Raw genomic sequence first — 25,468 nt, forward strand, 5'->3', positions numbered from 1 at the left:
TCTATGAGGCGCAGTTTTTTCATTAAAATTCAATGAGACGTTTTCTGGGACACCCTGTAGTATATAGCATCTGTTTTAGCTTTGAAAGGCCACTGCCTTTCTAAGTATGCCATATATAGTACGTCACTGCCTTTCTAAGTAGCCTTCATGGTTCTAAGGCTAATATATGTAAATGCACGACTTTATTTTTGCTTTTTAAAACGTAGCAAAACATTGCATAGTCCGTAACGGAACAGAAACAAGCAAACAGGTGCAATAGCGAAAGAGAGATGCAGTGGCCCAAGCTGAAACAAAATGGCAGAAAAAAACACCTACAGGTCTAGTAAGAATCTATGCACTTACTCAGCACCCCAATAAGACAGTATCAATAATAACGAGAAAATACAGGGCCTCAGCACGTACGCAATGTCCGTGCCAAGTCCGGGTATCCCCCGTGTATAACTTCCTCTGAGGACAAACGACGGATATTTGTGGGATGTCAAAACCGTGTCCACTGTGAGATGTGTGGGATGTGTAGGACGTCCGTCGGGAGATGTCTGTCTCCCAGGGAGATCCGAATTTCCGGGGAAGGATATCCCCCAGAAGCACCACGTGAAGTTTTGTTCTGTCTGGGGTGTGGCCGTAATACCCTCTACTACGAAAAAAATATTTTCGCTTGTATACGAGAAAACATCCGGGAGATTTTTTAAATATGTTGTAGAGGAAGGCTCGTTCTATAAAACTTCATTGGTTACAGAAGTCTCTTCCGACCTCTTCATTCCGTGTTTTACGCTCGATTGTAACGAATTTTGGAAAAATCCCATATTTTCCCTATTTTATCCTACGACGACTACGAAAGTTACGTGTCTTGCGATTTTTCCTGTTGAAGTATTCCATTAGACCTTAGAAAGAAAAAATATTCATTAAAATTTAATCGTTTGATTTTTCACAAAAAATCGCGAAATTCCAGGAAAATTGCCAAAACTTCCGGCCTGTGTATACCAGCACTGATTACAGCATGAAAACGGTATTTGCGACGCTGAGCATGGTTTCCTCTATGCGTAAAGAAAACCACACACTTCTAGGCGCTTTCTACAAGCCACAGCTGCCGTTCACACCATGCACGGTTTTCGCCAGCGCTGTGAGCTTTGCTCGTGTCCAGCACCCGCCCCATTGATGTCTGGGAAGAAGCGTTTCATGGTATGTCGTTTTGCGCTATTAGGGACTGCTAAAAAATAATAATAATAATAGTTCGGAAAAATTGACGATAGTTTTCTGAGAGCCGAGCAGGTCCGCTGGATCGTTTCGCGTGGAATCGCCCCGCTGGTTTTAGAGGCAGAATCTCTGTGAAACTACAGTGGCTAGAACTTCTAGAACTTCCTTCTAGCCACTGTAGTGAAACGGGGGAAGTCAAGTCCGATATGGAATGTAGCACAATGCAAAAGGCAACACTGAGGCTTCCTTAGTTTAATATCTACAAGCTTTCGCGTGGGGGACCACGCTTCATCAAGTAGTTACCTGATGAAGCGTGGTCCCCCACGCGAAAGCTTGTATATATTAAACTAAGGAAGAAACTGTTGCAAGAAAAGTGTTGCTTTTTGTATTGTGCTGGGTTTTAGAGGCGCGCAGTCGGGGCCGGCGAGGTGGGGGCTGCCGAGCCCCTGTTATGCGAGCGCTCATTGGCCGGTTTGAAATTATAACCTTTTCGTGGCGCGGGAAAGCCGGCACCGCCGTGTCTGCGGGGCCGGAGCAGCTGGCCGTAAAGTTTCGAAATAATTACCCTATTAAAAAAATCACAGAATCCAATATGATCCTTGTATGAGATGGGTCCCACATAGCATGTATGATGTTATATATGTGATGCCTCGGCAGACCCCAATATGTTTCTATGGGGTCTCAACTAACTCTAGTGGGTCACAAAGCCATGAATGTTGGACCTCATTGGGGACCACAATCGGTCTCCAGGGATTCAACAACAGGGTTTCCACGCTTTTCAAACAACCTAGGGAAAAGAGATGCGCTATGCCGTGGAATACGACCCAGCTAGCTGTCACGCCACGCGCCCGACCAGACTGATACGTTTACCGTGCCATCTCCATTCTTCTTGCTAACTGCTGTGTCCCCACATTTCTGGTGCTGTACGTCGTCCATGCATCCAGCCTAGCCTGTTTGCTGGTTTTCGGCTACATATCATATTCGCATGTTCACATTTTCCGCTCGTAAGGAGCGCCTGCCTGCGCCGCAGTATGGTGCTGCGAGCGCCGGAGCCCGGAACTTGCCGGAAGATCGCACGCATATCCTCCGCAGGTAGCCTTGGTGAAGTTTGGCTGCTGTATACACAAATCTCTCGGGGAAGGGATTTGCCGTCCTCTTCCCTTTGACTCCAGTCACAATGATACCTAAACCGTCGCACTAGAGAAAGGTGAGACCATTCGTTTGAATACCTGTTCACACGCACACTATACGTGCAGTTGTCTCTGCACAGTTCTCCGCCATTACGACAATTTGATCGCGTGCAATTGCATGCACCGGGAATTTTATTAAGTCCGTGACGTTGTTCGCGCCGTTATGTAAAGAAAGCGTGCGGGACGTCCCTCAGCGATGTAACATTTCGCACCTACGTAGCGCACAACGGCAGTGGTGGAGTCTCGAATAAACAGACTGGTGGGAGGCGACGGTTTTCTCGGAGGCACGAATGCCGAGTCGCCCACACATTTCGGGAGGGTCAGCTTTGAATGGAAAAGCCAGCTGTATAGACAGCTGCACCATATCAAGACTTGGCAGACGGCTAAGGTGCTGAAAGGAGCGTTTGCGAGCGGCCGACTGCGTGCGGGTGTGTTTGTATTCGGCGATCAATCGCCTGTGACAGCGGCTGCTTTCGCTTGTTACTCAAAACGTAAACCTCTCCCATATCACGGTGCGGAACATTCCCCCTTGTCTCGTGTCTTGTTCTGTGTGCATAAAATGAGCAATGTTAGCGCGTGAAATCACGTTTCACCAAATCTGAGCGAAACGTGTTCGATGATCTGGCAGACGCTGTCTGTTTACTTTTAATAACGAAAGCCCGCAGTACGAAAGCTCTGGTTCTTCCATGTGTCTTGGGCCGCAAACAATGCTCAATGCGGATATCCTGTTTACAATTTGCCATCTTATTTCTCATCGCGTTCGCGTGACTTCAGACGTCAGTGTTGTAGTGTCCTTGGCAGCTCACTCGTGACTCGTTGAACACCTAAGAAAATACTTTTTTCTCTGGCCGAGGACATCCATCTGCAGTTCGCAAACGCTGTCTGTCGGATGACTTCTCAGTGTGGTGTCAGAAAACGTCCACATGAGCTGATTCCCCCTTGGACAACTTAATAGTTCAAAGAAGAAAAAAAAAAGAAAGAATTCAGCACGTAGTCTCTGTGTTGAAAGTGTAGAGGGAGGTATCACGGCGATTGGTTCACAAAGTAATATCGAAATGACTCAAAGTCCTGCTGCGAGCATGCACCCGTAAAATTGCGCCTCTTTCTAAACAGAAGGTATATTTGTCTCCAATTCAACGTATGATGTTGGTTGTAATTTGGATTATTGTGGTTAGATGAATGCCAAAACCTGTATTCCTGTTTTGTGCTGCGAAACAGGAAGCCTTTTTGGTGTAAGCAACTTTTCTATTCTTTGACATGAGCAGAGAACTCGCTTCATGAACAGATGCGTTTCTCTTAATTTCGTCGACAAACCCCCCACGTGCATTCTCTTAGGAATGAGCACCCACCTTTACATTGACAATATTTGGTGAAAATGTCGGACAAGGTCTGGGGAGTTGCGTCTGAAATGTATGGGATATTCGGCATCTTAAAATGGGACACAGGCAATCCGTTCCCATAGCTTGTTTTTCTGTCACTGTCTTTTCTTTTTTTTAAAGTGTGCTATAGAATATTAATCTGTGGCATGTGCTTGGATATCTTTCATATTTTGAATTCTGTCATATAATTTGCAGCATACTGAGTCTTCTATACAATGACACTGAGCAGAAGTGCTCCTCTGTGGGACATGTTTGATTGTGGCGCTGTGAAGAATATATACATACAGTCAACCCTTGATTTATGAACACCCTCGGTTCCCCAAAATATCGTTCATAAATCGAGGGATTCATAAATCGAAAATTCCGTTAAGTGATCACTATCCAGCAAATGGAACAGTATTTCCATGTTGGGATTGTGTTTATAATGCAATATATTGTGTAATTTTGCTTTCAACCATGTATGGTACTGTTAGCGCATTCACACACTGTTTATTATTCAATACTAAATTGTTTAATTTTTCTTTGCACCATGCCTTGCGCTGTCTCAACCCTAGAAAGTAGAGATGTCAGCACATTCGCACTCGACTGGTCTCGGATTTCCTCCGGGATTTTTAACCTCCGTTTATTTATCTCCGGGTGACAGCGGCCACCTTATTGAAGAATTGAGGTCAGGAATACTTGGTCGCCCCTTGTGCGACCCTGGAAAACCCGGTTGTTGTTCGGGTTTCCAGGGGTTAAGAACCGAGGCTGCGATACCTGGAAAACGTTTTGTCCGTTCCGGTGTCATTCATAAGACCACAGAATAATTCCTTTGAAGGTTTCTGTGGACCTCGGAACGATTTGTTCATAAATTGGGAGCAAAAACGCTGGACAACTCCGAGTTGGTTCCCAGAAATTCCATTCATTATTCGAATATCGAGATTCATAAAACGAGGGGAAAATGCATGTAAAAAGTTTGGTTCCTCGTTCTCGTGTTCATAAAATGAGGGAATTCATAAATCGAAGGTTCATAAATCGAGGGTTGACTGTATACATATATATATATTTTTTTCCTGAACGTGCAAGGTCTGAGTGTCTGACAGATCGGAAGTCTAGCCTGTTATGCATATTCATGGGCCATCCCATTCAGAGCTCTGTCAGGGTGTGTGAGCTCAATAAATTGACCCATATGTTGAATCAGCAGTGCCAGCCTCTCTATAGGCCAGGGTTTCCTTATGGCTTTCTCTTTGCCCGTTCTGCATGTGTGCCCATAATGTGGAATGTTTTTTTCTGACCTGTGAGATACCTGTGTGTTGTGACTCTCATGTGCAGAACGTTAAGCGTCTAAAGACCTCGCTGCGTAAACAAGCACGGTGATTGCATCAAGAAAGCAAACAGAGAACGTTCGCTCTTCCCATATACAGGCGCATGCATGCTATGTTGTTCTTTACGTTTATATCCGAGGGGAATCTAACTTGATATATACATTTTTTTTGCATTATGTAAATGCGCAGTTTAAATGCAGAATTAACTTGTTCCCCAGAAACTGTTTCATTTTGTTTAATTTAATTTATTTTGTCTTTATTCGTGCTACAAAACGATGTAACATTGGCAGCAGCGGCCAAAAAGCAGCACAAATGCTGCTTGACAAGAGCCCAACAAGCACCCAATTCAGCTGCAGCTAGCAGTACAATGACCTAGAGACTCGTAGGTTATTATAGACCATGCTATTATTATTAGGTTATTATGTATCAGTGCAGAGGGATATGACTTAAGAACAAGATACCTGTAGAAGTTCTGTACTTTAGTAATCTGAAGATTCCTAAATATGTTAGCAGTATGAGAGTTGAAGGATACACCTGCTGTAAATTGAATGGCTCATTTTTGTTGAAGAAATGAAATGGTGCCCCACGCAAGGTGTCAATAACTGAGACTTGACACTATTAACAAATTGTAGATAGCGATTTTTACACACTTTGGGAAAAGATACCTGTATCTGCTTGGATACCAGTGGTTCTGGAGAGTTCCCCCTTTAAGATAGTGTATATCAGCATCGCGTGATAATATTTCTGAAAATAATACTTCGAGTATTTTCACTGTTTTTACAATTGCAATTGACCGACAACCTAATGAAATGTTAATTGAATTGGCAAATCGTTTGTTTCCTGGTTTATACAAAATTTCCTTCTTCGCATTCATGAACCAAACGCTTCGTTGGACAGCTACTTTTGAGACTAACTGATTATAGTGACAATGTACGTCAACTAGCACTCATAAGAAAAAGTGATTGTTTATTGATACTGTAATTCTGGCTGTCACTTGCAGTGAAGCATGTGTCTAATCGTGTTTGTTTCGCTCACACGTGTTGTGATTACAAATAAGAAAAACAGTGCGGCGTGACAACACACCAGTTGAGCGCTGAGATTGCAGTGCGCGTTGTTTGCTGGTAAAACAACAACAACCTTATTTTGATGATGATGATGATCTGGGTGTTTCGTAGCCGGAGGAGATATTCTGCCCCTGTCACTGTTGTACTTTTTAGCATGTTGTAGACTTTATTTTGTGGCAGGTAAAGAAGAAAAACAAAAAACAAAAAAACCACAGAGTGCACCATGTTGGAAATACTTTGGTCGGGTGTTTCCATTTGACACTTTTGCTCTTAAACCAGTATTTTAAAAGTTAGATAATTAATTTATTGATGATTAATTAATTAATCACTCGTAGTGAGAAAAGTACTTGTGACTACATACGTAACTACTAACAACATTCGCGTAGGGTGCTCCTTCTTCTGTTTCAAATCCCAGCTAAACATTAGCTTGAACACACCATACATAGACACTTTCATGTAAGGCCTAATGCAGTGCCAAAATACTCTCATTGAGTACTTTGCAAATATTTTCTTACATTACTAATTTTATTGGCATCAAGAGGTTACGTTAAAATTAAATGCCAATGATGAAAGGTGAAAGTCACTGAAAAGGTTAGCCAGCTGTAGGGATCGAGCCCACATCTTCTGGATTACCGGTCCAGGGCTCTATGCCTGGCTAAATGCCAATATTCAGAAAAGGCTTCAAGAGCCGAGTTCCCACGTACAAACTTTCCTCAAGCCTTGTGTTTGCACAGGGAGCTAGGATTAACGCTTGTTATCAAGATTTTCAAGTTTAAAATTTGGCTTCAATAAGAAAACCTTTTGCAAAATATACATTCAGAAGCGGTGCAGCATATCCTGCATTGTGTACTGGTGCTAAGGTAGCCTGTCTTGAGTAGGTTTGGTGTACTCAGAATCGAGGCTGTGGAGGCGAAAATATGGATAACATGATAACATGATGATGGATGATAACATTGCAATTGATCGGTACAATTAGTATATAAAATATAGCTGTCAAAAAGAGATATTTGAGGTTGTGGAATAAATTGACGTTACAAAGCATTTTTCTTGCTGCTGTGATAGTTATTACAGTAAAGCGAGAAAGTACAGACGACTACTTATAACTAGAGGCACATTTTCTACCAGCTTTACATACTGCTAACAACATTCGGCTTCAGTACGTCAGCAAACCCGATTGCTTCATCGGTACCCTGCTTCCAGCGTGCGCCATAGAAGCCGCTAATTTGCTCCCTGGCAACGTTCTTATAGCCCTATATGGTCCATAAAAGACCATTACGGAGTTGTGAAGTGCGGGGGATCACGTAATAAAATTACGGCGTCACGCCCTGTACGAAACGCAGAAAAATTGTGGAAGGGCTGTGAAAAGCAAGTCAGGTAGAAGGGCATAATTTATGATACTGCACTTTGCCATGTCGAATGAAACTTATATTCAGACCTTCAGATTTTGTGTCCGTGACTTTGATGAAGTATTCTGAGCATATGTAACTAACTGCAAAGTAGATACAGATATCGTGGGTGTGCTGAACTCACATTAACCAAGTACTTGATGGGTGTATCAGGGTGCATCTCAGACCCTGCAATTTCAGACTTGCAATGTATTGAGGTTGCAACGTGTCGGGGTGCAGCGTGTCTGGGTGCAATGTATCAGGGTGCAACGTATGAGGGCAAAACATATAAAGGTGCTTCCAAGTATGAGTTGAGGGCGCTTTGCAACCCGCAGTCACTCCTGGTGTTAAGTTTTGTGTTAAGTTCAGCTTTCTTAGTAAGGGTATGAAAACATTATGAGGAATTTAAATAACTGAGAAAAAAAAAATCCAGTATGGGCTGACACCAGGACTCAAAGATGATGAGGATCTTGATTTCTGTTCCGGGGCGTCACCGATTACACCACATGGGCATGGCTCTAGCCTGAGCTATAGTGCCTCAAGTGCCTAGGGGTGGACAGGCAAACACACTCATTCTTTCATGTTTTATGAGTCAGTCACTCATTAATTCGAACATGATGCAGGCCAACATCTACGAGACGAGAGGGAGCTTGCCTCGGCTGGTTCTAGTTATACAGGGTGTTGCACCTAACGTGATAAAAAATTCTAACTGGTGACGTACTCGACGGAGGATTGTGGCACTTTCGGCAATTACCTTGTGGAAAATTTTGCCACCATTGAGGAAGGATCTGGACAATTTTTAATTGAGAGAAATTTATTTGTTTTCAATTGAACTTCGAAAATTTCAAAGAGAACCTCGCTTTTCTTTTACAGAAATATGAAGTCTTCCACGGATAAGCGCCGACCTAACACAAACTATGCACAGTATCGCAACAGAAATAGTAAAAGAAAATGGTGTAAAAAATTTGGCTTTAACGCCGCCTGCCTGATTTTCGCAAAGAAGTGGGCACGAAATGTGCGTCTAGAAGAGGAAGTGTCCCTGCCTTCATTTGTTTTTCCTTCTTTGTGATAACACAGTTGCCACCAGCATCAGGGTCAAAGCAGGGTCAAGGTCAAAACGGGGGAAGGAAAGGTGAAACAAGAGGCGGTAACACTTCCTCCTCTTACTGCACCTTCCCTGCGCTCTTCTTTGCGACAATCAAGGAGGCGGGGCTAAAGCGTAATTTTTAAAAATTTTTTTCCGACCATTTCTGTTGCGATACTGTGCATAGCTTTTGTTGGGTCTGGGTTCTCCGTGGATGACTTCACATTTCTGTGAAAAAAAAAAAGTGAGGTTTGGTAGGCAATTTTCAAAGTTCAATTGAAAAAAAAATTTCTCAATTAAAAATTGTCCAAAGCCTTCGTAAATGTCGGCAAAAGTTCCCAGAAGGTAATTGCCGAATGTCCCACAATCCTCCGGCGAGTACATCGCCAGTTAGAATTTTTTATAACTTTAGGTGAAACACCCTGTATACGTACATACGTACGAGGATTGTGAAAGCACGAAAACAAAATTTTGCTCCATGACAATTTATTGCATCTCTTTTTGAGCAGTAACGGTTTTTGGAAGAGCGCTGAACGGAAGGGTGTCGTACACTCTTCCCCGTAGAAGTTTCTTCCTTTAGGACATGGATTTGTTGTTTCATAGCACCAACATATGTTTGGGATCTTTTGGGATGAGTGTCAAACTCGCATCTGGGAAATATCTTTAACATTTTACCTCGTTTCTAGGCTTACAACTTGGCAGCACTGCACCTGTGTAAACTACCATGGAAGGTGCGGATGATTCTAGTAAACGGCCGGGCACTCGGTAAGTCAGATTTCATTTGGCTTATTATAATCTGCATCTTAAGTCTTAATGCTGGTATGCATCTGACAACAAATATGTCTACCTGTGAACCTACACATAGCCTCTTAGAAGCAGCGGATGGTTCGCAAACGTGTGGGGCCCAGCGAGTTTTAGGCAAAGCGATGCCAGGCAACGCGAGCCAATGAAAATATGGACGGTGTAGAGGACGGTGGTCTTCCTCTACATGAGCCCCGACCGGCGATGATGGTATGCCACGCAGAGGCGGTGACGGTGGCCTGTCTCCATGGCCGCGCCGGTGGAACTGAAGCCGGTGCTCCACGCGCGTGGCCATCGTTGTCGTCGTTGTCGTCGTCCGCTACAGGGGTCCCCCGGCCGTCAGATGCGTTGCGGACGCATCGCAAGAACAGGGAACAGCGGGAACAGGGGCACGGCACACGTTGGCGGCGTTTCAGAGGTGGGGACGGGCCTCTCGGCTCGGTGGGGACTCGCAGCTCGGTGGGGACGGGCCTCTGTTGTACTTAACGTCCCTCTGGTTGACGTAGATTCACGCGCTCGTAAAGTTCTGGCAGCACTTGTGCTGTAGTGGGATGACATTGCCACCGTGATACCCATCCAGGCTGTATACCAGTCTAGCAAACCTTGAAAACTGGAAATTATCAGGGAATTTTGACAAGATTGGAAAAGTCAGGGAATTTGTAAAAAAGCAGCTGAAGTCAGGGAAAACCTCCGACAAGCGCCGTGCCGACGAGTGCTGATCGGTGGTTGAACGGCCACGCAATGTTTTCGCGATTAGCATTTCGTCAATACAACAGGCTCAGATGCGGAAGATGTGGGCAGCCTCAATAATACTCTATAAACAAACTGTTTATTGTGAAAGATCTGTATCAAAATGTAGCAGCACTCATGAAGTTCCCTTTTGTTTTGGTCAGGGAATTCGCTTGAAATAGTTAGTGCAAACCTAGAAAAGTCAGGGAATTTGGAGACTGCAATAGACCTCTAGATGAATGGATACTGTGGCTTTTCCGTTTGGAACGGACGTCACCTAGGCCTAGAATTGACACGTTTCTGTATTTTGTACTGTTTTAAAGGTCACTGCATCCCTGTCATTTAGGGAAACTCAGTGCTTCCCATGAGGTCACATCACCCTGCATCGGCCCTATACCTTTGCGTGCCAATACGACGTGCTCCGCAGTCTCCTCTTGTTCACATATACTGCATGTTTTACCCGTGATATCTATACATTTTGCAACATGAGTTTTCGTTTGTAACATACCTGTCCTTGCCTCAAACAGCAATGCGCTTACTGTAGTGTTATGGAAAATTTCCTGTGACTGTATTTCCTTTTTATGTTCCCATCGTACCCCGAGTCCCGAAGTTAAAGTGTACCCAAGCAGGTTTCACCTGCATTTTACTTGTCCACTGTCTAGTTTCTGATTTCCTCACCCTCATCCTTATGTTTTTCTTGTTACTTTCCTCGTCTCAAGTTAAGTATTTAGCAGAGAGATGCCTAGTTCGTTTCCGCCATTTCATATCGACGCTGTTTAAAGGGGCACTAAAATGCACAAACAAGTTCACTTCAAATTACGTTACACGCTATGTTAATTTCGTACTTGTTATCATAATTCAAAACTTTGATTCCATTACGAAGCTACAATCAAAATTATACCGGGCTCTTTCTTGCTTCGATACTAAGCAGAGAACGACGTTTCAGCTCATGCATCGGTGTTTTTAGTCCATACTGCGTGTGCTGTGCCATGCAGCAGTCCCGGTGAAAAAAAATTGTGCGCGTTGCGAAGCAGACTGGCGTCACTCTCCGAAGGGTGTGAAAATAAACGCTGTCAGTGGAACATTCACGAGAACTGTCGTGGACTACAAGTCAGTGAACCGGTATTAAAAAATACAGCAGTGCGCAATCATGCCGCGCATATACGGAACACTACGATCGGATCCATTCCAAATCCACATGCCCACGATAGGCATGCGCGCGCTTCTCCTGCTGTCTCATTGGATGCCGCCAATCTTCGCTTCCTGGGGATCCAATTCGTTGCCTTCAAAGACAGTTCTGTTTTCATTGTGTTCTTCTTTTAAATGGCATTGTGTGAGCTAATTTTGTTTGAATTCCAATAATTGAAACACAAACTTTCATTTGAGAGCAACTTGTTTTTTGCATTTTAATGCCTGTTTAAGCATGTACGTGACAGTACCTTCTTGGCCCACATCTTTTCATCAAATTTTCTCAGACGCGCCTCGTACCTGATCTTACTTTTAGCCTCTCGTCCCCCACAGAAGGACCATCCCATATCTCCCATGACCCCCCATTCAGTGTATTTCCATGTGCTGCTAGTGCCAGTCTCCCGACTCCCCTCTGGCGTGTCTCCATAAAGGACTGTATCCCCAGATTTGGGCAGGTACCTCTTTCCTCGTGGGGAAGCGCCCTCTATCGCATTGCACAGAGTCTCGGCTTGAGAGTATCTGGTATGAAAATTCCACGGTTCCGCTGTTCGCTTCTTTCTGCTTGATACACGATCGTGGTTTGATTTGAACTTCCCAGTTTCCTGCGGTTAATTCTACCCTTGTTTGTTACCTCCTGCGATGATAGAGGAAGACGGAATTCCATTTCTGTTTCGGCTGAACAAGTGAGAAAGAAATATATCGGCGTGCCCTTCCGTAAGCAGCAAAGCAACATGCCTCCAGGCGGTGCCACCTTCTGTTGGCCAGCAAGGGCTCAAGCTTTTAACAGGAAGGCTCACGTGATGCTCCATCGGACATTAGATGGGTCCCTAATGTGTCTGATCCATGTAATATGTCTCCCATGAATGAAGAAAGGCTCCTACACTGTGATGGCCTGGCTGGATTTGGAAGGAACCGGCGAAAGCATCGGTGCATATTGCACACGCGTAGTGGGGTAACAAATTCATTTGCATCCGTGTACCCTCTGTTCACATTTTGTAAAAAAGAAAAAAAGCTTGAGCCTTCCGAGAGCTTCGAAGCAACCTCCCATGGTGCACATAGTCGTTGACGAGTCTCGTCGTCGTTCAGGGCTCCTGAAAATTCATTCGATACTTACCAAGGAGCATTCCGCATACAGGAGTTTTCATCATCGGTTTTATGGTACAGCTCCCATAGACGTTAATGATAACACTGGGAAAAATTCAGTCTCATTTCCGAGAGCGATAACAGCCACACTGGGGGCACTGGGGTAATGTTAAACGAACAAAATCCTTGCGTTAACCTAACAGAATAATTTTGTTCAACTAAGATTTCCTCGTATCCTCGAGGGTTGCTGTAGCCGCGCTCGGGAACTAGTCCATATTTTTTTCCAGCGGTATTATTCAGCTTTACGTGAGCTGTACAAAAATATTAGCTTTGACCTACCGGATACAAAGCGCTGCCGGCAAACCCGGAAATGATCATTCGGCTCCCACTGGTTTCACTGTTTGTATCCAAGCTTCTCTTCGCGCAGGATAAAGTGTGCGGCTGAAGGAAACCTACGTAACGTCATGGCATCGCTTCTACCATGACGATTTTGTGCAGCCGAAAGCTACACAGTTCATTGGGATCGCGGCTCTTAACACAAGAGACTGTGGGCGAGGAGGCCAAGCTCCTATGCATGCGCGCTGACGAAGGAGAAAAACGTGAATTTGGCAGACACCCTGCCATCATCGTCGTCGTGGATACGATCAGTCTCATTAGCAGGGTGGTTTGGATTTAATCCACGTGGATTTTATCCAGTGGATTTTTTTGGATTTTATCCACAGAATTTTATCCGGATTTTTTTAGAGATTTTCTCCAGATGTGACGTGAAAGACAATCTTAATTCAACGTCACACGGAAAACTCCCGGTTTATTTTCTTGTAGTGTTGGCTGTTTGCAAAAGCCAAGGAACGCGCGAAATTAGCTTTCAACTTTTTTAACTTTGTTGCTTTTCACTTAACTTTTTTTTAATTTATAACTTTTCAGATTTAACTTTTTCCAGTTTTCTTCTACTTTGTCCATTCAGGGTCCATTCGGGGACTTTCTTCCGCTTCCTGGAGGCACTGTAACTGAAGTGCGCCGAAACACGACAGCTAATCCAGGCGTGTAGGCAGGGCCGGTGCTAGGGGTGTGCAGGGCCTGAGACGAAGGCACATCGCGGGGCCTGTTTCACACGATTAAGTGCATACTTGATATTTAAAAAACAGTAATCCCTGGTTGAGGGCTTCGTGCGCGGGGCCTAAGGCAGTCACCTTACTCCCCCCCATTGCCGGCCCTGCGTGTAGGATCCACACCATTCAACCACGCATTCAACCACTTTTTGCAAAACAATAAAGACTGATACAATGTTGCTGGGACAGGCAGTTCCGTAAACAAAAACTATGAGAGGTCACCCGAAATCAAGAACAGCAAAGCACATTTGTTTTTACTCTGTGTCACATTTCTAGCCTTGTATATATTCTCCAAAAATATCCGGGTTTTATCCAAAAAAGCCCACCGGAGAGGATCTTTTTAAAAATATCCGTTTTTTTTTTTTCAACCCTGCTCATTAGTGACCACTACGAACGCCTGCCACTCCGAGAGCAAACCTCCGGTGTCCCTGCTTACGCTAACCACTTCATACCGATTCAAGAAAGCTGAATGTCCCGACAAGAATCTCTTATGTGACTCCCGAGCCCTTGGCATTGTCTCTCGATCCCCGAAAGTGCACTATTAGGAGCTTTATATTTCATCCCCAGACCGGAGGTTGGAAAGAGAGGGCAGCACGCAACCATAAACATTAATTCTACTTAGCCCCCTCGGGGAAAACCCCTAAATTATTGCCTCCCGTTGTTTGCCGCAGACTACATGGAAAGGTAGCCCATGTTGGGAAAATCCTTGCACTTTTATGTGGCTATATCGATGTCTTCTAGGTTGGAACGAGGGTGTCATTTTCGGATTATCCCTTTCGTTCACTGTAACATGATATCTTGTGTTTGGATCCAGAATCAGGTAATTGTTTCCAGGATCCAGGAATTTAGAGAAACGTGGGTTATTACTACTGGCTTTACAACTACTCTGGACTCGTTGAGAAGCAGTTAGCCACTCTGGTTTTAAATGCTTTGAGGGACTGTTTACATAGGTCTTTACAAACAGCGTTCGTAAAATAGTTGCTACAGTTCGATTGATGTCATCTTTTTTCTCAGTTCCCACCTTTCTTGCTTTGCAGTAACTTTGCTTTACTTGCTTCAATTTCTTTTCTTTTTCAACCTTTATTCGAGTTTTTTGGCTGTACTTCAGGGTATGAAGTCCAAGTCCAAGTTATTGCTCCATACTTGTGTAATTGCACATTTCCGATGTAGCGTGGGACATCTGGAATGTGTTGAGACAAATCACGCATGGCACAAGAAACACCGGTGTGTTTTGTGAGGAGCGCTGTGCATATTTACACCTTCTCTCATCCGAGGGTAACAGAAAACATGCTCGTTTGCAGCACTTCATAAAGTGTACTATGTTTTAAGCACAAAAGTCAATGCATTTTCTCGGTATCACATGAGCATACCTACAGTCAGTGCTCATTAGTGGATGCACAATAATTGTCTGTTCGCTGGCATAATTAGTACACCGTATTTGCTCCCATGATGAATGCATTGGCATGATCAATGCAACCTGACTTGGCCACCCAAACATTGTGCTTTTTTCCAGCGTATTTTACTAACCCTGGCTTTAGCACTGCTGCCTGCACTACTTCACCGCTACAGCCAATGCACTGTACAGCAAACGAGGATTTCCCTCTCATAATTAAAGTGCCCGGTCTGCGACGCTACGCTTTAAAGCTTAAGTAGCACATAAATTATGCGAGCAAATGCGATGCTTTGCCCATCCCAGAATATGGCACTGTAGAAAGGGTACATTAATTGTACGAGGGACAAGGAAAGGCTAGCTCTATCGCTATCCCGTCACCAAGCGGTGAATAAACCATGGTTTTCGTGAAGCTCTCGGCAATAATTGCGAGACCAACATCATCCCCTGTATCACACACCCTGCAAACTTTTTGAAAAGCATCACAGCTGGGTATCAATTGGAACTGTTCGTCATTGGAAACTGGATACTTCTCTCACACTCTTTTCAGTGCAGCCTGTCGTTAGCTTGTGCAACATGGAAAAACGTCCTGACTTCAGCCTCTTCTTTTTTTCTTCTTTTTTTTTATTGTTTTCGTTTTCATCTAACAAAACATGGTGGTGGCCACGGAAAAAAAGCTACCACAAAGCGGCTTGAGGGCATCCGGGGGCCGCACTGACACCAGGCAGCACTATAATTAAGGCGCAGAAGTACACAGCAAAGATAAATAATGCGCAAGAATCAAACACACCATAGCCTACGCTACATATTCTCATACCCATAAACTTTCTGTAATAAGTAGAAATATGATGCAGGATAATAGTGAAAAGAAAAATTATAAAACAGAAGTACTCAATAAAGCTAACTGAGTTAATGAAAAAACACACAAAATTTACTACGATTTTTAGGATTTAATTTAATTAATTAATTTGGAATTTAATTATTCCCTTCTTGTCATGTTCAATCCTTTCACATGGCACCTGTCGTTTCCTCCAAGGAGTGCGCTTGCTTGCACGTATCTTCACCCTGCCACAGCCATGGCACATAACGAAGCATCGCTTAGGCTATTTTTATTAATTTTTATGATTATACTTTTTATTATTTTCAACAACTTGGGAGGGTGAAAACTGGCCACTCTATCTCTATCTGCATCCTGTGTAAAAACAGGTCGTACTTAGGCATATTTATCAGGTAGAAGAATGTGGTCTTGGGGAGGAGGGCAAGGTTATGTACTACACCTACATTCGGCTTGTGGTGCTTGGTACGGTTTTGGAGTACTGGGGAAATTGGGTCTGTCCTGACTCGGACCACAATAGGTGGAAACTCGTTTTGCCTTAAGTGCGGTTCCAACACATGGCAGCTGCCTGATACCATTTGTCCCCCTCACTATGCTGCCATTCTTCTTCTTTTTTTTTTCCTTTCCTTGGCAGGTGCTGCACAAATGTTTTGGCATATTTTTATTATGCCAGTGTCTTCATTTTTGTTTATTGCCACTGTTTTTATCCGTTTACAGGGTGTTCAAAAAGAGCTCACCCAATGGCAAGGTATGGACAAGTTTTTTCTCCCTCGACCTTTGGGGGGTAGAATAAGATGGTGGCATTATGTAGCCACCCATACAACCTCATTTGAGCTCTACAAAAAAAGGCATTCACTTTCCCCAAGCAAAGGGCACGTCGAAATGCCTGATAGACACCCATGTCATCCTGATCACAGAACATTTTGAGTTGCGAATTGAGGACAGCTAGGCTTTTGTCATCTTGTGCCATTTCAGTGCAACAGAGGGCAGTGAGAAGAGCAATATTCTGTCGTTGCCTTGGGAACCAGAACCGGTCGAGCCAGAGTCTCGAGAGGAACTAGTTTGTTCAAAAGAGGTGTAAGTTGACGCGCGTGTAAACAAGTCGTTATTATCGTTGCTGAGCTGGGTACGCTACAGTTCACAAGAAATTCTTCAGCATGTGCCGATTCATACATAATTAGACTGTCATGATGGAGCAATGTACAAGTCCCGACAAAAGTTTACGGAGCACGCGAGCTGCATAGTTTTTCTCCAGTACGACAGCCTAGTGGCAGGCGGAACCGGGCAAGTTCACTGCTTCGGAGGGGTGGATGAGTGCACTGCTAGCGACCCTTTGAGGTAGTTTCGGCATCGCTGGTCTTGAATGCACATGCCCCCGGAGTGGGTTGGATTTCACTGCAGTGTTTTCCAACACCACGTGACTGAAACATTGTATATGTAAAGCGCCAATTACCTCTGACATTTAATCTGATCACCACGAAGTCCGGTAACGATTCAGTCGTTTGGCAGATGCTTCTTGTTTCTTTCGCCTCTCAGTGCATCGCTGCTTTCCTATAAAAGCGGTACACCGTGTGTTTCCACTATGACTTATCCTTGTAATCCCAATGATAGCCTTCACAATCTTTCAGTCACGTGGTGTTGGACAACACTGCAGTAAAATCCACCCACTCCGCGGGCACGTGCATTCAAGACCAGCAATACCGAAACTACCGCAGTGTGTCGCTAACAGCGCACTGATCCACCCCTCCGAAGCAGTGAACTTGCCCAAACTCTCCCGCTTCCACCTGCCGCTATGGTGTCGCAGCCACGAAAAAGTACGCAGCTCGCGTGTTCCGTAAACTTTTGTCGGGACCTGTACTCTAATATCTCATCAGCTCCGAGTGAATGTAGGCAGGGTTTCATTCTTTTTCTGTTGGCAACCCCTATAAGGAATGCATCTGCATGTGCATAAATGCCAACCACAGTGCGGACAACCTAAGTATTCGTAAAAGACTTCATATGGCACCACGTCAAGTTTTGGGCGCAAACTGTCAACCTTTGCCCTATTAGGGCGTACCCAGATATATCCGGATTGTCTTCTGGAGTGCACGCTGTGAATCAAGTTTCTTTATGACTTCAAGGATGGCAGTGCACGGAAATCATTGACATGGCATAATTTTTTACAACTACAAATATAGTCGCCATTTGTGAACCTAAAGTAACTTCACATTCTAGATGGTTGTGCCATCATAAGTTTAAATAGGTTTATGCTCCTCCTTGTTTGGAAAGATCATATGTTCTGCCACATACATCTAAATTGAGTATAAATGTGGCTTTCAGCTCTTATATGTAGTTTTTGCAGTCACACACATGTTTTACAGGGAGCATTGCGTTCGTCCTATTTTATTTTTGTGGGCCTCTCAATGTGTGCCATATTTCTTGGTTATATGCGTTTCACCCTGTAGATACGTGGCTTTTTCATTTTCTTTTTAGCGACCATGCCTCTTGCGCTGTCCCATCTTTTAACATCCGTATTGTGTGTTCCTCAAACTCAAGGAAATGTTACCTATTTCTTTTAACGTCCACTGAACAATCCTTATTGGTTCACTGTGCAAGCTCAGGGATTGACTATTTTTTATAATTTCCAAAAGTAGACATAACAACAAAACATTGGCCAACCGAAAGGCAGTGCGTTATTCTAAACTAAAACATTCACAACAGCTATTGCACCGAAACAGCACTTTGGGTAAGTGAATGTATCTCGTTTCATGGAAGCACTGTTATGAAACCACACTAGCCTGTGATGTTTACAAGACGAGGAACAGAAAGGTTATGTTACTCTTGTAAGAGAAATTTTGTTGAGAAAATGCTTGAGATGCATGTAATCATTATTTTGCAAAATACTATATTATTTTGCAATTATTATTATTGTACGTATAATATTGTTTTCAGTTCCTTCTCTCATGATCTCTGCCTGTGGTGCTCTACATGCTCTGTGGAAAAGAATGAACCTCTGATCTTGGACCTCTGTGTATCATTGCAGATCACTATGTATTTGGGTAAACGTGATTTTGTGGACCATATCACGAGCGTGGACCCGATAGGTAAGCTGGACGTATCATGAATGTGAAAGCCTGATGATAGGATTTTCGCAGGAAAGAAGGTTTGAACTGCCATACTGCCAGGAATTAAATGATTGAATGCTGCTATGTATATGAAGCTTAATGTCTTTCTGTGCACTTATGAAGTTGCTTTATAGTGAATTTCATTTCATTAATTTGTACGTTAAGGATGCCCTGTAAAGGAGTGTATTACATAATGGAGTGGACATGCCGTTTCCTACATTACAAATACCCCACAAATACAACAGATACCCCAACGCAGAGTACCAGTACAGTAACTATTTATAAGGCTGCACCCCGACAAAACGTGACTGTAAATCATGAACAATAGGGTGCCATGGTGCATATGGTTGTGCCTGGTGTATTGCTCAGGTGTCTGTCAACCTGGAGAAATGGGAATTATCGGGGAATTTTGATGCGATTGGAAAAGTCAAAGGGATTGGCAGGTAATAGACGAGTTCAGAAAATCCCAGAGTGCTTAGCATCGCTTTGAACTGTGGGAGTTTACTAATACGAAAGAAGCGGGTGGCCTCGGAACTTCCGATTTCTCCCCTACCGGTCCATTGGCCACGACGTGTCAAGGTCAGCGAAAGCGAAATGTGAAGGATTATTCTTCGTTCTCCAGCTCAGCAAGCACCCAGGATGCAATGCGTGCGCAAAGAGCACTGGGGTTTTCTGAACTCATCTATTTGCCAAAAGCAGCTTAAGTCGGGGAAAATCGCAGACACGTGCCATGCTGATCCGCAGCAAATCTCTCGTGCCAATCATTAGTTGAGTGGCCGCGCCGCAACAATGTTGCCGCGAGTAGCAGTTCGGCAAAACGACAAGCTCAGAGGCAGAAAAGTAGGGCAGTCCCACTAATACTCAATCGGTGGTCTGTTTTTTGAGGGATCTGTATCAAAATGTAGCAGCAGGCACCAAGTTTTGGTCAGGGAATTTACTTGAAATAGTCAGTGAAGACCTGGAAAAGTCTGAATTTGAAGTCGAGCAATTTGGTAGACACCCTGTTGCTGCCGCTCGTGCTGACCGCTGCTGGATACGATGCCACAGTGTGTTTCCTGCTTCGATTATCGAGTTTGTAGGTGTCTAACGCTAATGCCATGTGCTACACAAGCAACCCGTAGGGTGCGTGTTATACACCGATACATTTTTCTCGAGGGTGAAAATTAACGGGTGTGTGTTGTACATGAGTAACAAAAAGTTATATAAAGTTATATATATATATATATATATATATATATAATAGTTATATAATTGTTATATAAAGTTATATTTTGTGTCATTATATAAAGTACAAGTTATACAAAACTGAGTTTGATTATAGAAAAAAAAAACGGAAAATATTCAATTCGCCACCTGACGAATTCTGCTACTCCCACAAAGGAAATGGAATGAATGAAAAGAGAAAGAAAACTGAAAAGATGAAAAGGTAAAAATAGAAAGACATCACCCCTCCAAGTCACCGAACTGCCCGTGCACATGACTGTACGTGACAGGCTACATCCCCCTAGGTTACATCGCTTCTCGGCCTTTTGGCTAAGATCAGAGTGTAGTTATACAAAATCTGTCACGATGATCCAGTAGGTTGCCTCTGGTTTCATCACCACCAATTGAAATGACCTTCCATTTACGTTCCAGATGGTGTTGTTCTAGTGGACCCAGACTATGTGAAGGAACGTAAGGTGTTTGGCCACGTCTTGGCAGCATTCCGTTATGGCAGGGAAGACCTGGATGTGTTGGGACTCACTTTCCGCAAGGACCTCTACCTCGCCTCGGAGCAGATCTATCCCCCGCTGTCTTCTTCCGGACTGGAAGGGGGCGGAGGCTCGGAAGGTGCTCAGCAACGTCCCCTCACTCGCTTACAAGAGCGTCTTCTGAAAAAGTTGGGTCCCAACGCATTCCCCTTTTACTTTGAGCTCCCACCGCACTGTCCTGCGTCGGTGACGCTCCAGCCGGCGCCGGGCGACACGGGCAAGCCCTGCGGCGTGGACTATGAGCTCAAGGGCTACGTTGCGGAGAGTGTAGATGAGAAGCCACATAAAAGGTGAGAGACCACTGGAGAGCTGTATTGATATTTGTGGTGGCACTTGCTGCCAGTGGTGAAACATTGGTGTCCGTAGTGTGGTGGAGGTGGCCCACCGTCACCAACTCGCCCAAGTTTCTGTTATAACTGATTCCATTGGTTTCTTGTTACACAAGGCTGTTGAGGTACAAATTGAGTTATCCTGCTGCGCTCTATTGGGTATTCCCTAAAGTTAAACAGTGTGATTGGGACACATTTACTGCATCAGATGAAAACTATACCGCATTCGCTTCTTTAGTACATGCGGTAACCTGGCTTTCTGCCCTGCTTTACAAGGAGATGAGACACACCGCGTCCCTCATGTTATCTAGTATGTCATAATTATCATAAAAATCAACATCTAAATCACCCATGTGCCAAAATGTTGTTATACGGCATGTCATTTGATGACTCTACTCTCACAGGTCTACTCCAATGTTAGCAATACTTGACTATGTTATTCCATTCACACAAAAAGAAAAGTGCAGTGAGTTTCAAAACATTTTATTTTGATTTTAGTGTCTGAATTTCATTTTTGAATGGGTGCACAAATCAACATAAAGATGACGGGGGAATGCTTTGAGATATGATATCAATAAATAATTGTCTCGAATAGCTTTGATGTTTGGAAGGACAGAAACCGGATTTAATTGATACTAGTGACATCACAGCGGCGAAAGCGCTGGCTACAAAATTAAATTATTGCAATTATAAATAATTGCCTGCAAATATAATTGAAATATTTTCTGTGAGGATTAAAAGAAAGCATGTGACGATGTTTCATTTTCTTTGTTTACTTCGTTTCTGTTATCCTGTGTTCATACCGGCTGACACTCGTAGCCGTCAACATCGTTTGTTTTGTTCTGTTGTTTATAAAAGAATAAACAGCTGACTGCAGTGGCGCACGCGGTGACACATCGTTACTTAGCACGCAGTCGGCAAAGCGGACAGACCTGTCTGGTTCTCTTTCTACCAGTTTCTTTGTCTTCTGTTTCTTTGTTTTGGGTCTGGGAAGTTGTTTTAACTGTCTCCCGGTACAAATGCTGTACTAGTGCAGCTAGGGTTGCCACCTTTCGGAGTGAAAAATACCGGCCGAGGGCGAGGAGGCGGAATAGAGGGAAAGGAGGAAAGTCTTGTGGGAATGGGAAAGTGGGTGAGGAACGTTCTAGATGGCTCGACACAACCACCAACAGCTTTGCACAACCACTGCTCTTGTACTCTCCGAACACAAGACGTAATGAATAACAACGATAATAATAATAATAATGAATAACTAAGAAAACGACTGGTGACTGCGGAGCTTTTCGTAAAACGGGGTTTTTCCTTCAACATTGCACTACGGGTTGAATAAGTCTGTGCTCCAGATTTATTCAAGCTGTAGTGGAATGTTGAAGGAAAAACCCCGTAAAAGCCCCTGTGAAAGGTATTGAGCCACAAATACCGGCAAAATGCTGCCGGTATCACCTTCCTACCGGCAACCGGCAGAGGAAGCAAATAACCGGCCTGGTGGCAACCCTAAGTGAAGCTGCAGCGTAAGTGCATATCACATGCACAGTACATGTATTTTCTATTGTTTGCTTTTTTAAGTTTTGCTGGAGTTCAATTATGGGATTTACATGGAGCAATAACCTGTGAATCCATTTTGCATTGGTAGGAACTCTGTACGTCTGGCGATACGCAAAATCATGTACGCACCTAGCCGTCAAGGGGAGCAGCCAAGCGTTGAAGTAAGCAAAGAATTCGTCATGTCTCCCAACAAGCTACACTTGGAGGCCTCCCTCGATAAAGAGGTGGGTGCAGATTCCCAGTTTTCCCAAAGTGTGTCAGGTGCAGTTGTCCTTCACTGGTTTAGAGTCTTTGGGTGTCAAAAAAAACTTTTAGCTTGCTGGTGTACAGAAATCAGGTTTCTGGTGTGGACACAAACCTCGAACAAGCTACAAAACAAACTCAACCGAGGTTAGAAAATTTCTGGAGGGTGGGGAACTTTTTTTTTTCTGCTAGGTCCATTAAAGTTCATGGACAGTCCTGAAGTATGCAGCAAATGTTATGTTCTGTATCATGTTCTCAAATTAATTATTTCGGAAGTGTCATGAACCCATCTAACTAGTACTTTTATTAAAGAGAAAGACTGGAGCTGTTGACTGATTTTGAGATTAGAATTGCATTTTGTTTGCTTGCTTGTTTGTTTGTTTGTTTGAGTATCCTGCTGAAGGGGACCAAACCCTCATTTTACTGTAAGTTACCCATAAATGCAAAATATGTATACATCACTGAGCATTTACGCTAAACATGGTAATGACAGCGATAGCTGTTGAAGGGGATCGCTGCACGTTGGTTCCTGCCATCTCCGTCTATCGACAATGTTTTCCGTCTGTGCTCACGTTGCTCGGAGGGGCTTCAGCCTCTGCGAGGTTTACCCGTGGCACCCGATGCCTCCGTCTGCCCGCTGTCAAGAAGTGTAGCCTTTTATACACTATTCGGTAGTTACGTATACAATCAAGCTCACAGCGCCACCTTCTGTGCTTGAGTGCCGCGCCGAAACTGTGGACGCCAGACACAGAGTTTGCTCCGGAAAGTGTCGCTAACAGCTATCGCTGCGGAATGCAAAACTTTATCCGTCAGCACGTCGCGGCTTTTGAGGTAAACAAGAAAAAGTCGGTTTCGGTTTCATGGTGACGGAAGCATGAAAGGGCCTGACTTTTTCGGGTTTTATTTTTGGCCAAATTCGGGGGGTAAATATCGGGTGATATTTTTCATTTGAAAATTCGAGTGTATTCGGGTTAAATCCCGTTACGGCATATTCTGTCGTCAGGAATTCGGGTGTATTCGGGCGATTTTTTTTGTTTAATAAAAATTTGTCTTAACACGGAACTAATGTTTAGCAATGTTATCAAACTTTATTTTAATGCACGCTTATGAGTGTGCCACGCGACCCGGATGTTTTCGGGTAGATTCGGGTTAAACCCGAATTTTACAGATTTCGTTCGGGGGGTAAATATCGGGCGGATACGGGTTTAACCCTAAAAAGTCAGGCCCGATCTACTCCACCATGGCAGATGCCACACTGGTGTGCGTCTGAGATAACAATGATTGAGGATTGTTTTGAGATACGGTAAAGGCCCCAGGTTTTCCGCAGAATCCTTCGTTTGGCACGGAATTTCACGGAATCCCTTATTTTTAGGGTTGTGCGGATACTTGAGCTCTTGAATTCTAATCGAATATCAATCGCTCTAAGTATTTGATTCGCGAATCCGAATATTTGGGTTTCCGAATATTCAACTATTTATGAATGACACCTCCCGAAAGTGGGCTTCACCTAACGCTTCCCTGCATGCGGTGAAGCCTGCTTTACAAAATTGAAGCCTGCTTTATGAAATTGCCCATGCTGCAGGACCAACACAGACATATTGTAGTTTAGCTTAAAATAACGTTAGCCCAAGTTTATTGTGCATACTTCGCCTGAGGAAGGGGTGGTTCACTCTTGAATAATGCCTACAGCCCAGGAACAAAAAAGGGTGTCCTAATTCCTAAAGATGGCATCCCCAGGGCATGTAATGTAAAATCCTTCCTATAAAGTTCCTATAAACTCTGTAGATGCTGAAGGATCTTTCAGCAGATATAAAATGACTGCAGACCGCATCAGAGCAGAACTCAAGATATCACGTATGTAATGGTGAGCCACAACAGTGCTTTGAACCTGTAATTTTATAAAATATTTTTCGTTCCCACATTATTCACGAAAATGGAGTGTTTTCCGTTCCAAGTAGCCATTGACTCCATGCCGCGGAAAATCGTGGAAATTTTCAAGTCGGTGCCGCGGAATTTGGAATTTGCCGCAGCAGAAAACCAGGGGCCTTAGATATGGTGAACATGACCAGCAAGTTTTGTCTGGTATCAGTGGCTTAGATTGTTCGGCAGAACAGAAACCAGGAGTGACATCGCAGCAGAGGAAGGGCTGGCTGTAAAATTTCATTATAAATAATGGACTGAGATTGTAATTTAAATGTTGTGCACAGTTACTTTGAGCATCGTATGAAAGCATGTGGCAGTGTATTTTTTTTTTCTTTCTTGTTTTCACTTTAAGTGTAAAACAGAGTGACTAAGAAATATTTGATTGCTGTCAGTCAGCAAGTGCTTTTACAACAGTCATTACAGTGTTCGGCTAACACCAACCTGTATGGATGAACCGGCAGTAACCAGCAGTTTAAAATGATACATAGTTGGGTTATCGCTCATCCGACTTTAATCACTTATCAACTGCATTTCTAATCTACATATTGTTAATTCCTCTGGAGTACAGATGTGACATCCAACAGTGAGAAACATTTCCTATGTTGCTTGATTTGGAAGTTATATAGACTCGCAATTATTTTGTGTCTGACATCGTTTGCGTGCCTTTTCTCTGCATAGCTGTACCATCATGGAGAAGACATTGCAGTCAACGTCCATATCGCTAACAACTCTAATCGCACAGTCAAAAGGGTAAAAGTGTCTGGTAAGACATTTCGTTGTTTAATGTTGCAACTTTTCGATGCCTCTTACTGGTTTATGTAGCCTGTCAAATGACACA

General features: G+C 43.7%; 1 protein-coding gene across 1 annotated transcript in view; it reads left to right on the forward strand.

Moving 5' to 3' along the window:
• Nucleotides 1-2,223: 2,223 nt before the first annotated feature.
• Nucleotides 2,224-25,468, forward strand: part of LOC135366406 (arrestin red cell-like) — a 38,923-nt gene continuing 15,678 nt past the window's right edge. The window contains exons 1-7 of the mRNA XM_064599086.1: nucleotides 2,224-2,401; nucleotides 9,287-9,365; nucleotides 16,453-16,483; nucleotides 18,758-18,818; nucleotides 20,475-20,880; nucleotides 22,553-22,688; nucleotides 25,309-25,393. Of these exons, the coding sequence (XP_064455156.1) occupies nucleotides 9,325-9,365; nucleotides 16,453-16,483; nucleotides 18,758-18,818; nucleotides 20,475-20,880; nucleotides 22,553-22,688; nucleotides 25,309-25,393 (760 nt within the window). The 5' untranslated portion in view covers nucleotides 2,224-2,401; nucleotides 9,287-9,324. The remainder of the gene's footprint in view (nucleotides 2,402-9,286; nucleotides 9,366-16,452; nucleotides 16,484-18,757; nucleotides 18,819-20,474; nucleotides 20,881-22,552; nucleotides 22,689-25,308; nucleotides 25,394-25,468) is intronic.

Source organism: Ornithodoros turicata, chromosome 8, assembly GCF_037126465.1.
Source record: "Ornithodoros turicata isolate Travis chromosome 8, ASM3712646v1, whole genome shotgun sequence".
NCBI lineage: Eukaryota > Metazoa > Arthropoda > Arachnida > Ixodida > Argasidae > Ornithodoros > Ornithodoros turicata.